This window comes from Anolis carolinensis, chromosome 4 (assembly GCF_035594765.1).
Source record: "Anolis carolinensis isolate JA03-04 chromosome 4, rAnoCar3.1.pri, whole genome shotgun sequence".
Lineage (NCBI taxonomy): Eukaryota > Metazoa > Chordata > Lepidosauria > Squamata > Dactyloidae > Anolis > Anolis carolinensis.
Genome location: NC_085844.1, coordinates 157,453,536 through 157,467,550, shown reverse-complemented (window position 1 = coordinate 157,467,550; position 14,015 = coordinate 157,453,536). Strand labels below are relative to the sequence as shown.

The 14,015-nt window shown below is 37.5% G+C and overlaps 1 protein-coding gene across 8 annotated transcripts in view; it reads right to left on the bottom strand.

The window, feature by feature from the left end:
• Positions 1-1,589: 1,589 nt before the first annotated feature.
• LOC107983057 (uncharacterized) overlaps positions 1,590-14,015 on the bottom strand; it is a 35,027-nt gene continuing 22,601 nt past the window's right edge. For 5 of the 8 annotated variants that reach the window (XR_010005364.1, XR_010005362.1, XR_010005363.1 and 2 more), the window contains one exon: positions 13,009-13,196. Coding sequence is in view for 5 of the 8 variants with exons in the window: in XM_062978104.1 (XP_062834174.1) it covers positions 13,163-13,196 (34 nt within the window). In the remaining 3 variants the exon portion in view is untranslated. Of the gene's footprint in view, positions 2,019-4,293; positions 4,333-13,008; positions 13,197-14,015 lie in introns of those variants that run through there. The other 3 variants (XM_062978103.1, XM_062978106.1, XM_062978105.1) reach the window with 2 other exon arrangements.

The following is a 14,015-nucleotide window of genomic DNA, read 5'->3' as shown; positions in this document are numbered from 1 at the left end:
CCCTTCTACACAGCTGTATAAAATCCACACTGAAGTGGATTATATGGCAGTGTGGACTCAAGATAATCCAGTTCAAAGCAGATAATATAAGATTATAAATGGGTACTATAGTTGTGTGGAAGGACCTTGAATCTACACTGCCATATAATCCAGTTCAAATCAGATAATCTGTATTTTATAGGCAGTGTGGATCAGTCCTAAGTGAACTCTGCCTGTGTCCTGGGTGCCATTTTGGCTGAGGGAGTTTCTAGGATACGAAGGGGGCGGGGCCTAAAGGCAGCCGGGGGAGGGGGGCTAAAGGCAGCAAAGCCTACTTTTCTAATTACATCCTCTGTAATTTGGACTATTTTTCTAGGGTTTTCTGACTGAAAAACATATTTTGTATGACTATGTCTTTTGTGGCCAAATTTGGTGTGATTTGGTTCAGTGGTTTTGTTGTTTACTCCATAGTAAAACAAACATTACATTTATATATATATAGATTTAGAGGAAGTAGAATAAATGAAAATGATAGCCATTTGTCTCCCCCTTTTTGTTGTTTGTGTTTTTTCATTGCAGTATTTTAGTGTAGTTTTGTTACTTGTAGATATAATTTAGTGATTTTATATCATGTTGGGTTTTTTTGGTAATGTTCTTCTTAAATGTTGTTTTATATTATACATTTTAAAAAGGAAGTATGTTTACACAGACAGTAGCTGATCTATAGAGTAAGAATTATATAAAGAGCAAGGATATGATTTCACAGACATTCCAGGTGTATCTGAAATCAGAAGTTAAGGAAGAGAATATATATATATATATATATATATATATATATATATATATATACTTATCCTGGTGATTTTCAAGAAAATAATATCACTCCAAAAACACTTGCAAAGAAGAAAAATAATACATCTAAGAATATGTATAAATATAAGTAGCTCTAAACCAAATGAATGTGCTTGTATATGTTTGTATCATATTATATTGGCCAAGTGTCATCGATTTACAATTGTGCCAGGTAGTGAATGAAGTACTGTATCATCAGTAAACTACTTGATGCTATTTCATGTATTTTAGTGACAGTTAACTCTTTAAGCAGTAGTAACTGTCATTGTCAATGGTAATAGCTATTTTCCAAATCACCAGGAAATTAAATTTCTTTTTCCTTATAATAAAACAAGTTTTTTTTTATCTCATATTCCTCTATATTGTAAATTAAATGTGTTGACTGAATAAAGGTTTTCAGTTAAATGAAGTACAAAACCGATAGGAATATTAGCTGGAAATCTGTTGGGTAGTCACAAATATAAAACCTATAGTTACACTTTTGTGAGTCTTGTGTGTGATTCCATCTATGCCCCTAATGTAGGGGGTACATTTGGGAGCTGTACTAGTTTAGAAGCTATGTGGTGACTATGAAAGTCCCTTAAACTCCATTTCTTGGTGATCAGCTTTTCTCTGTCAATCCATAAGTGCCTATCCTAAGCCACAAAGTACTCTGAAGTTTCCAGGAAACTCCAAACTGTTGCCAGACTTTGCCCAAAGTGGGACAAAACCAAATGAAAGCTAAACATGCCCATATGAAGTAGTTGTGATAACATAAAAATTGTGAAAATTGTAACTTTTATTTTTTGCACTTCTCATTATTTCCCATTATCTTTCTGTTAAATTTTGAAACACAGTAAAGAGAACTGGACTTCTACATATAGGGGATGTTGTAAAGTATGTTTTCATCACCAGAGAACTCTGTCTATCCAACTTCAGTCCTATCCATCTTTGGCTCTTATACCATACACAGCTGGAATGTAGATCAAATAGATTTTAGCAGAGATAATCCTAAAAGGAGGTGCCCCATTTTATATGATTAAAGTCCTATTTTTTTCTGAAGTACTATACTTCTGGTTGCAATGTAATAACATAATAGTGTCATCTTGGCCAGCTTATAAAATCCTTATTTTAGTTAATTCCACTGGATGAAACAAACAAATCCTCTCTTCTGCTCCATAAGATGTTCATAAAATTATGCCAGGTTCCTGTAGGGAATGTAAGAGATAGCATTTAAAAACACATTTGCCCTCCTCAGTGTAGTGCAAAGATTTCATGCAGTTTTCATAAGACAATCCCCCAAGAGTTTTCTGAAAAACAGAGGTACTTAATAACCATCCGGTTCATGCATACAAACTTCCAAATTTATATGCACATGCGACTCATGGCTGAATGATGTACCATGTGTGCAAACATAATAATGCACACATGTGTGCTCTATGACTTCATGTGCAGTATATACTCTGTTCAGGAGGGAGTGAAGAACTTAAGCAACGCCTTGAGTTTATTTCTGAAGAAAAGCTTATGGGTGCAATGTGGGAGCATGCAGAGCATCTTCTTTTGGGATCAGCATTTTTCTCCAGTTGCCAAGGACTGGTACAACATTTGTGCCATGGATTACAGTTGTTTCTTTCTTTCCTGGAAATTTAGCAAATGATGGCTTGACCAAGGAACCACCATTTTGAGTAGCATTGGTGTAGTAGCATAGGGTTGAGCTGGAACTAAAGATTTCTACATTCAAGTCTCCATCCAATTATGAAGCTCACCTTAATTCAAATTTTCTCCCTGCAAGAGGGAGTGTGTGGAGGGTCCCACCAAAGAGTTGAAAGGAATAGTTTCCTTCAAAACAAAAGAAGGAAGCAAAGACGGGGACGCAAAGCTTGTGCCTAAACAGCTGAGGGCTAATTGGAAGGGGAAAGGGTGGAGCAGAGGATGGGAGATAAGAGGGAGAAATGCGGAGGAAGAACAGATTACTTTAGATTTGTCTTTTCTGCGTGTCTCATTAAAGAAGCTGTCATGAGTGATTTGAGCAGCCTGTCTGTACATTTGAGTCTTCTTTTCTGAAGCTTGTACGAAACAACAGGCAGCTAGCCATCACTTAAGGAATGGATGGCCAGGCTTATGCTGTCCTGTTACCTATGGATGAACAAAAACATGCTCACACTGCCTCATCCTGACTACTTTGTTAGGATTTTGTGCGGGGAAAGTGAGGGGAGTGGAGCCACATACAGTGTCTTGAGCTTATGGGAAGAAAGGGAGGCTGCACATGCAACAAATAAACAATTAGTGCTCATTTAGCTGTCAGATTTCTTCTGGTAGGTCTTTCTACAGTCCTGGGGTAGCTGATAAAAAGTTTCTCTGAGTGACAGTTGGTAGCCGAGTTCTAGCTACTTGAAGTAGTCCCCCAGAAGACCTAACTGTATGGGGCAGATCATACACAAGAAGGCAATCCTGCAAGTGACCTGGACCCAAATGCAGGGCTTTAAAGGTCATAACCAAAACTTTGTACTTTTTCTGGAAATGTAGTGACAGCCAGTGGAGTGATTTTAGTATAGGTACAGTATGCTCACTCCTGGGTGTTTCTATGACCAATCTGGTTTCCATATTTTGAACTATCGGGAGTTAATTCAAATATTATATGGTACATTGTATAAAGTGTAAATATACAATGTCCTCAAATGAGCAACTTGCCTTATCTCTTAGGATGAAAGATGAAACATAAATGTAACTAATAAATGAGGATAATATTGTTTGGTGTTTATATTTATGACTGTGTTGTTATTGCCACAATCACAAATAAAACCTCACTGCACCTACCTTAAGAGCCAGAGGCTCCACTGAGTGACAGAGTTCTGTTTTGTTGGCAATCAAGGTGCAACAGGATAATGTTTCCAGCCCACTTCCATCTGTTAACAATCTGAAGCAGGTCCCCTGTTGCAATTCCACTGATAGGAGGGGGCTAGAAAAGCCATTCTCATGTACCTGAACCCCTGCTAAAACAGAACTGTCACTTAGTGTGGCTGCTGGCTGTTAAGGTATGAAATGATCCATACTGCATGTATTCATGTATAAGTCCAGAAATGTTAATAAAAAATTCAACCCCAAAAAAAAAACCTGGATCAAGTTATCTGTGGGTACTTTAACTTAACTTGTATATAAAAAAAGGAATTGTCCCCTTCTCTGAATAGAGTGGCAAAAAGCAGAGCTTAGTCTGCCTGGGTGAGCCTGAAAGAAATACTGATCTCTTCTACTCTTCCTACTGTGTTGCTGTTTCATGTCATGGAATTTGCTGGTCATGAAGTGATTTATTGTTTCCAAGTCATAACATTTCTGATCCACTGCAAGCTGGATAGAAAGTGTCCCAAAAACAAGCAAAAATACAGCAGAGTCCTTTCACAGCAAAAACATGCTTCTCCCTGTCTATCAGCAGAGTCCAACTGCCAGGATCTGACCTTATCTACACACACAGTTTAATAAACTCACTGATTCAGGTTTTCATCCAAAATATCTGAAGGCTTTAATCTTTAATGTTGCAATATATACAAATACACAAATAGGATATGCATATCCACTTTCCTTGTACTTGCAATCAATCAAAATCATCAGATAGTCACATACAACACATAGGCAAATGCTATTGAGTTACAAAGCAAAACAAAGATGGATTATTTCATCCTCCTTATATAGCCACCTACTGATAGGTCATCAATAAGGGATACTGGCTGATGCAACCCCTTTGCAATAATCTTCACATGGTTATGACTCAGCCATGACCACACTCCTTAGGTATTGCATCGTAACATTTACAGTCACTATCCAGTTGCTATTAACCAACCACATGGTCATCAAGCGGTATTTTCTCTATGATTAGAAATGCTGTGACATTTCTATCTAACATTTCACACATTTTTAATGTTTGGGTAGAAAAATGGCAGTGGACAAGTATCCTTAAATACATCTGTGATATAGCCATCATATTTAACCCAAAAGGCTTTGCATTACTATATAGTTAATAAGTTCCTGAAGAAAAAGCCATATAGCTTAATGGGGGGGGGGGGGGGGGAATACTCTCTCCCTGCCTACTCTAATACTTAAGATAAACTTGTAAAATACGAATAATATCATAGTGTAACATGCATCTAATTAGTTTATTTAACAGGAAATATAGAGGTATAGCTAGAAACACAATGTGATTGTAGATGAACAATGCCATTTTTGGAAGCAACATGCTACAAATTATTGTAATCACAGCTCTGTATGTAGATGAGTCTGAACACAAAGGGACCTGCAGAAACTTTGTTGTATTAAGTACTTTACATTTTTAAAAGCACACTTCAGAACATATTCTTCCTGACATGATTGAATTAATTCTATAAGCAACATGCCATTTCAATGCTAATGCAAATGGCAAAATGAAAGCTACGGGTCTTTTTTAAAATTAAACAATGTAGAAAGGTACAAATATGGATTTATTGTAACAAGGGAAAGCTGGCTCAGGCATTCCAACTCTCTCCAGTATGCATCAACTTAGCAAGTATGGTAGGAAACCTCTGTCTAGTAAGCGAAGCTGGCGACTCTTTTGACAGCATACCAGCAGTGGCATTGTTGACATGCAAAGCTCTGTACTAGTAAAGTCACCTCCCTTTATATGTGCATCAATGCTGGTCAGAAATAGTTTCTGTTTTTGTTCAGTAGGAGAATAGCAAGGAAGAAAGAAAACACAGACGTTTCACTCTGTATACATTTTGTTGTCTTCTTTTCACAGACATTCTTTGGAAGACAAATACATGCCTGCCTGTAAGATCATTAAGGCTTTCTTGTAACACAACTTCCAGAAACTCTGTGATGGGGATTCTGGGATTTGCAATCCACAAAGTAACTTCTCCAAGCCCTGATGATCCCAGGTAATGTGCTAATACAACATCAAGAAAAGAGATGTTGGTCTCCATGGAACCCGGTAATGAAATGCTTCTGTTCTACTCACTACCAAGAAGATTCTTATCATTTATTGATTTGATTATCTCCTGCGCTCCTCCCTGGGTTGGGATGTAAGACTGATTTCAACATAATTAAAAAGATTCCAATAAAAACACAATAAATTATACATATTACAATGCACATTAATTAATGATACTTTTATACAATTAAAACCACTTTAAAGCATCATTCTAATACTACATAAGCAGTATATTTTAAAAAATAAAACAGCACATTCAGTGTAAAACATCTGACTATAATATGCAGTGAGCTGATAATGATTGTCCTTAATTGAAAAATATTTGCCTGGTGGAGGAAGGCCAAAAGAGTGGACTAATTTAACTGTTTTTGGAAGGAAATTTGATAATCCGGGACCTGTCACTAAGAAGGCGCTGCATCATGATTTTACCAGATGGGCTTCTGAAGTAATGGGACTTTAAAAGGGGTCATCTTTGCCTGTCTCTAAATCCATCCATGTTTATATGATAAAATATGGTCTTTCGGATAGCCTGGAACTGCTCTTATAGGACTATACAAACAACTCATTGAGAAAGTGGTTACATGTACACTAACATCAGTCTCCACTTGGCAAATTGTCATTCCTATTCATTTATAAACATTCCCAAAATTTGGTAACTTTTCTTTCATTACTAGACAGGATAATGTAGTCAGGGGATTAATAACTGCCAGTTGACATTGATGTTACAATATGTTATCAGCTAGTAAATGGTTTTTTATGCAAACCAGTCATTTCTAGCCAGAGAACAGGTTATCCCTTTATTGCTGTTATTTGACTTCAAGTGAATTGCAACTTAATGGTGACCCTATCATAAGGCTGGCAAAGTTTATTAAGAGGAATTTACTCCTCTTAGACTGAGATCTGCCCAAGGCCATTCAATGCATGTCCATGACTGAACACACATTCAAACCCTTGGCTTCTGGAATTCTGTTACAACACCTAGCCTGTTCTGCCCCTTAACTACTTGGGAGGTGAATTGTCTGTGCAAGGAACAGATTGGAGACTATAAAGTTGAATCAAACAGGAATTTATTAACTGACAAGAGTTTTAGACCTTCTCTCCTCCTGAGTCCCACTACAAGTCTTTATGAGGAAAGGTAAAGTCTTTGAGAGATAGACACAGTTCTGGCCGAACTGAGGCTCTTGAATCTTTATTTCTTCTTATTGTCTCTTTCTTGTATGGTGTTTATCTGTCTCTAAAGTGGTCTCAAAATTTAACTCTGACTAGATTTGAATACAGCTCTAACTGGACGTGCTATTTTGTAGACCTTCTGGCTTTCCTCTCTTTTCACCTTCCAGTCACGAAAAAGCTGACTCTTTCAGGAACCAGAAGTGCCTTGCCTGAGACTCTGCACCTGAAGGGATTCTTAAAGCAGCAGGGCAATGGAGGCTTAAAATGTAAAGAGGCTATCTAAACTGACCCCCCAGAAACTGTACATAAAATATTAATCCCTCTAACTAAAAAAGGCTTAACTAGGGGTAAACAGTGAGGGTCTTCATGGGGCACGGCACAGCCCATTGTACAATGCTGACTCCCTAGGTAATCCCTAGAGATGTGAAACATTTCAATGCCATTGTTTTGTTTTGTTTTTCAAATTTCACCTACATTTTCTTCCTGTCATTTTTTTCCTTGGTGGGCTCCATTTTTATTCTCACATGTGTAATTACCAGCAGTGGTAGTGGTGGATTTCTTCTTACTTCTTACACTGAGTCTGGCAAAGTAAAAAATGTTTACCTTTGGTAAAACTGCCAAATTCAGTGAGGCTCTGCCCCATCCTTAGCTACCATAAGGATAACATATAGTTGAAAACAGCAGAGGTTTGCCAGCTACAGTATATGCAATCAAACTTCAAACTATAGTCTCTTGGGCCACCACTAGGAAAAAATCCTGTTGCTGAATTCTTTTCTCAAATAAGGACAATTTCTAATGCTGAATCCCATGAAAACTGTCACAGCCATTAATTTACTTCAGTAGCTCCCCTGAGACATTTTCCTTCCCTGCCTTTGTATTATATATGTATGTGTGCATACATGCACTATAATAAAATCCTGGCGCTCATTAAAAGTGACAGAACTTCAGATTGTCCATTTCATATTATTTTCATATGTACCTCTTATTACCTGTTATTAGGTATTACCCCTTATTATCATCTGGACATATGGAGCATGGATTATAGCACATCCATATATCAAAGAACAGACTCCCAATTAGAAATGTGAATGGTTCAGTTCTATCTGCAATGTACATGGAGTCTGCAACTTATGAAAGTCTTGATTCTGCCTGAAGGCTGCCAGTAGCCAACCACTTCCCTAAAGGCTTATGAAGCTAAAACAGAACAAGTCGTGTCTGTTTTAACCTAGTCCTCTTTATACTCCAGCTAGCAGCAACTTTCCAGCAAAGCTCTTTCCCAGCCTTACTTTCAAGATCCTTTCTAAAATAAGGGCAAAGTTTGAACTTTGTACCTTATACATGAAAAGTATAGGCCCTTACCTATTGAACTATGGCTACATTACAAAGTGCTTTTAAAAATGCAAGCTAAACTGCCTAATCTCTCACTTTATTTCCATGAATAATCAACTTCTATTTGTCCTGGTCTTAATATGTACAGTACTATGCAGATCTGCACTATTATTTCACCTGGACATTTTAAAAGAAATTGTTTTTATTTTAACACATTAAATTATTTTTATTTTAAAGATGTGTTGGGTTTCTTGGCCTCCTGGAGCCCAAGAAACCTGGGACAGCACACACACCCTCCCCAAACTCCTTGAAAAACACCTTTAACTCATCCAACCGCCATTGCCACTTCTCCGGAGATCTCCTGGCACATACCAAATGAACCGACAGGAGAGGGGGGAAGGAGAAAAATTGCTCCTGGCCCTCTTTCTCTTGGCACATCATTGATACAAGCAAGAAGAGCTCCAGTGAAGGGGAAATGGCAGGTGAGTCATTTTCCTTTTTAAGGCTTTTCAAGTGGTTTTCTTTTGTGTCCCCATGCTCTGCTGGAAAGCCCGGCAGAGCATGTGGACACCCCCCCCCCAAGAAAAGAATGCACTTTCGGGTGGGGGGGAGGTGGACTAGAAGCCAGTCACAGTTGTGTTTTTAAAACATGATTGCTCCTAGGTTAAAGGGTTGTGTGGAACCACCCTCAGTTTTCTACACCCATTTAGTGAAAAGGAAGCATTGGTACATCTCATACAATAACGCTCTTCTAGTCCAAAGAAACAGTGATGGGGATTTGGCCCCATCTTTGCTGGAGGAACACAATAAATGGTCCCCAGTCTTTCTTAAAGTTAGAGATTTCTCCTTCATCAATGTAGTATTTTTATCCATTTCTGCAAGTTCGCTTATTTGCATAAGACAATCTTCTTTGTGACAGAATCATTGAGCCTTTCTATATTTGAGCATAGGTAATTCTTGCTGCCGTTATCATGTATAGCAATAACCTTCCTCATTTTCTATCAATTTATCTAACATCCCAAGCAGATAAAGTTCTGAGGCTTTTTACATGACCACCACATTTGATAAAAAGTACCCACCTTTTCCCCACATTTCCAGCAATCACCAGAACTATTTTTATACATCTTGGCAATCATTTCTGTTGACAGGTACCATCTGTATATCATTTTATTAAAATAAATATTTAAAGTAATTACTCAGTGTAAATTTCAAACTCTTTGTCCTCTATTGATTTTATTGTAGGCTGGTTTCTTTTGAATACACTGTATTGATATACAAAGTTACTCAGGTGAAATGAAATTAATTCCTTTCTAATCTTGTTGACAGTACTATGCACTTGGGAAATTAAGTTGACTTCCCTCCCATTCCCTTCTTCATCTACTTCTAGCAATTGTGATTTTGTGGGTTTTTTATGAACTTCAACTGCATCTTTGTCCCACACTTTGTACAAGGTTGTGAGACTTTTATTTCTCTGTGGAAATTTTGAATACATTTCTACCACATGCATTTTTCCCTAATTAATACATTTTGTGTATTTCTTCCCCAATAAAGAAGTGCTTGGGAAATTGAAAATCCACTACAAACTTTGCTTTTTCTCACAGAATGCTATGAGAGGCATTAAATGGATAATTTAGTTCAGAATCACAAGCCTAACAGATCTCTTTTCCTACATTAACCACTAGCAGCTGTTAATTCCAAATGTAAGTTGGATGGTGAATCAGTCCCAAATGTTACTCCAGATTTTAAAAAAGCAACCTAAGGTTTTGAGCATTACCTACTCAATAGGTTTAGCTTTTTCAACAAAATCATTTAAAATTCAGGTTAAACATGAGAAGATTCAGGGCCCTTCCACATAGCCCAATATTCCAGAATAACAAGGCAGAAAATACCATAATATCTGTTTTGAACTGGGATATATGGCAACTGGGAATCTGGACTCAGATAACCCAGTTCAAAGCAGATATTGTGGGATTTTCTGCCTTGATATTCTGGGATATAGGGCTGTATGGAAGGGCCTTCACTGTCTCACTGACATAAGAGTTACCTGTCACATTTGTATCTAGAATATTTAACCAAATAACAGATATTCCACAATGCTTCCTTGAAAAGGATTGACACTAAGCAACAGAAAGGATAGACATTTTTAGATGGCTAGCACAGCCTCAATATTTTGTACAACTAAGCAATACTTGTACTTTATTTTGAGAACCATTAAAATTTTTAGGTAAGTACCAAGAGTTATACTTCATGAAGTGAATCCCAAACATACGTTGAGCCAAACATCAATGATTGCTTATTTTCTACAAAGAAAAGTGAAGGGATTTTTTAACAAAGAATAATCTGAACCTGGTGCTTTACCAAAACATCATCTGGATGTTGTGCAGGTCACATAGTCTTAATAAATAACAACACATTTTATTTTGGTTTACTAAAAATTAACAGGGCATTTGGGAAAATGCTTTTATTGCAAACGCCTGTTTTCCATTTGGCTTGGCAGGATGATTGCTGTGTAAGTGGGAAAACAAGGCAACCAATGGGGCTTTCCCCCCTCTGCTGTTAGTATTCAAAGAAAACAATGCAGCTGGTAACATTAATGATATCCTATATCCTCAACAGAGATGAAAGACGTCGAGCATACTTGTAATGGGCTTAGCCATATGAAATAGTCATACTGAGCTGATTAGTTTTGCATTCAGACATACTAAATCCATTTTTTCCAAACTATATTCCATTGTGCAGTCCAAAAGGTCTGTGAAGCTTCAACTTTTAAAAAAAGTATGGATAATGACAGTTTTGTTAATATACTGAGCTCCGGAGCAAAATGTAAAGTTCCCCATCCCAGCAACAACCCCCCCCCCCCCATTTTGAGCCAGAAGGGGATCTTGCTGCTGCCATTTCATTATTTTGGGGCAATCATCTATTGTTCGAGTATTCTTGGCAGCTTCATTTTGCAGACTTGGGTTTTCAAAAGTTTATAATTATAACTCCATTTTATAAATGTGGTTTTGGTTCCATCTCCCCCCAAAAATCTAACAAAATCTCCTATTCTCTGTCTCTCTCTATTTGTGTGGATGTGGATGAGCAGAGAGTCTAGATTTTGCAGAATAAGACATTTAGACTGTGGAAAACAACCCCTAGTGGATTTCGGGTGGTTTCTGCTATTCCTTTGTTCTTCTAATGCAATATCCACAACATAATGAAATCTATACTAAACAATCAGGTTGACTGATGCTCAGTTTTGCCTCCATCCATTCTGTAACTCTGGCCCAGCAACAGAATCCTACAAGCAGGAAGGAAACTGTGATACTGATTTTCCCTGACTATGCAATCAGTCTGTAGGAGAAATTTGAAAGATGAGAAGAGGGGTTTTGTATGCAAAGAGGCACAGCAAAATGTAATTCGTGGCCTAGGGGGATGTAGAAGGCATAGAGTCAAACTTTTTGGGGAGAGTAGGAGCTTGCTCACATTACAGTTATAGTTCTATGATTTCATTTTAATTCCCACAACCCTATCCTAGATAATTCTGGGCTTGTCATTTGGTGAGGCACTAGAGCTTTCTGGCCAAGAATCCTAAGGACCTCACAAAACTACAATTCTCGTGATTCCTTAGATGGAACTAAGGCAACTAAAGTGAAATCATTTCACAATAACTGTGAAATATGAAGGGGCTTTTAGGGTGACTTTATTAGGTAAAATAAATAGAGCCAAATTCTCCAGGACTTGTACTGCTCCATATTGATTATGTAGGACAATGTATTTATACCTGTGAAGAATAGGAAGAAGATGTCCAATTAGGACATTTCAAAAGTGAGTGTATGGATTGTTATGTTGTGTTACATCGTATAGGTTCTTCAGCTTTCTAGAGCTCCCTCACCACCATACACAAACATTTTGTGAGACATTAAAGGCTGCTCTTTGCCATCTTCCCAATGAAGCTGTTCATATAATCAGACCCAGTCATATGTGTTCTCCTGCTAACTTACATTTGCCTCAGATGGCAGAGGCTGGGAGGCAACAGTGACAGTTTCTAGCTATTCCTTCTAAATCAGTGTTTCTCAACCTGGAGTCCCCAGATGTTTTAGACTTCAACTCCCAGAAATCCTAACAGCTGGTAAACTGTCTGGGATTTCTGGGAGTTGTAGGCCAAAAACATCTGGGAACCCCAGGTTGAGAACTACTGTTCTAAATCTTTCTGTGTCTCCCTGTATTGGCTCAATATAGCCTATCCACAGCCCCTAAATTTGCCAACTGACTCAAGTATGGTAAATAATGCAATCCCATCAGTTGTCAATTCACTCAGCTTCTGTACATTTAATGTGGAAAGGTCCAATCTAGTCCGTTGTCTGCAAGAATATGTCTTAGTCTGGCCATATTCAATAACATCATAATGGAAACGTTCCCACCATCAGCAGCTGATAATACAGAGTGGGAGAAGAGATTTTCAGAATGTGAGATCATCACAGGGTTATGTTATTTTATGGAAGAGAAGGAAAAAAATAAATATGAGAATAATGTCCCCAGGCATTTGCAATGTATTATTTCAGTCCCATTTTTATATTATTCCATTCCAGAATTCAGAAGGAAATATTTGGCTAACTTCCATCTTTGTTGCTCTTTGAGTTACATATTTTTACCACAGCAATGTTGGTTTGGCTATGAATGGCTTTCCCCGTCTGATAACACCCACGCATGACATGACAAAGACATTAGGAATAAAGAGAAAAGAACATTCTACTCCAGCATGAAAGGAAGATAAGCAAGGGACTTTTAATCCAGCAATAAAAGGAACTGCCTCCATTAGCATTAAATAAATAACAAAACACTGCTCCTTAGAAGTCAAAGCATCAATGACCTTGAGCCCTGTGATCATGGCTTGGGATTTGAGGAAAGAGTCTTTTAGAGTGTCTTGTAATCCCTTACAGTCACATGTCTGTAAGACAAAAGGAAAACTCTTGTAACCCAATAGAAGGGTTTATAAGCACTTTTACTTTATCCTCATTTATTTACAAAATAGCTGCATAAATTTATTGCAGACACTGACAAGAGCAAATGAAAAGCAAAACTTCCCAAAAGGAATATTTGTTAGGCTCTTTTTTATGAGTTATTCTTTATTTCTATAATCCTTGTGACAATGGGAGTGTCTATGATCAAAGGCATACCTACTTTTCTTCTTCCTCCTAAGATAATGAGAATTTTATTTTCTATGGAATCACTTAGTATAGAATGGAAGTGGGGTGAGCTGGCATGGAATGGAAGTGAGGGAAGCATGTTTTCACATCATATGTTTAAAAATAAGTTATAGCAGGCTGAGGGAGGAAGAAAGCCAAAGCCAGACCCCCTAACTGTGTACATGATAGATTATTTCACCATACAATTTATCATATTGCACCAGCAATATCCCAGGTTGCCTTGTTGCTTTCCTCATTCATCTTAAAACATCTGTATGTTATGCCAATGTTTCTCAAGGTGTTCCAACTTTTAAAAAAATCCTTTCCAAGCATATTCTACTTTGCAGGACATCCCTCTATACAAATGTGTGCACACACATACTCATCCAGCTGTTGTGCAAAAGAATGTGTGCATACAGAGATTAATTAAAATGTTATTGTTGAAATAATTCTCTATCCAGTTTATATCACAATGCCTCATTTGTCATTCAGCAGGTGCATCATAACAGAGGAAATGTTATTGAAGGTTGTGGGATTTATAGCAATAACTTGGTTTGGTTTTTAAGATCCCTGCAATGTTA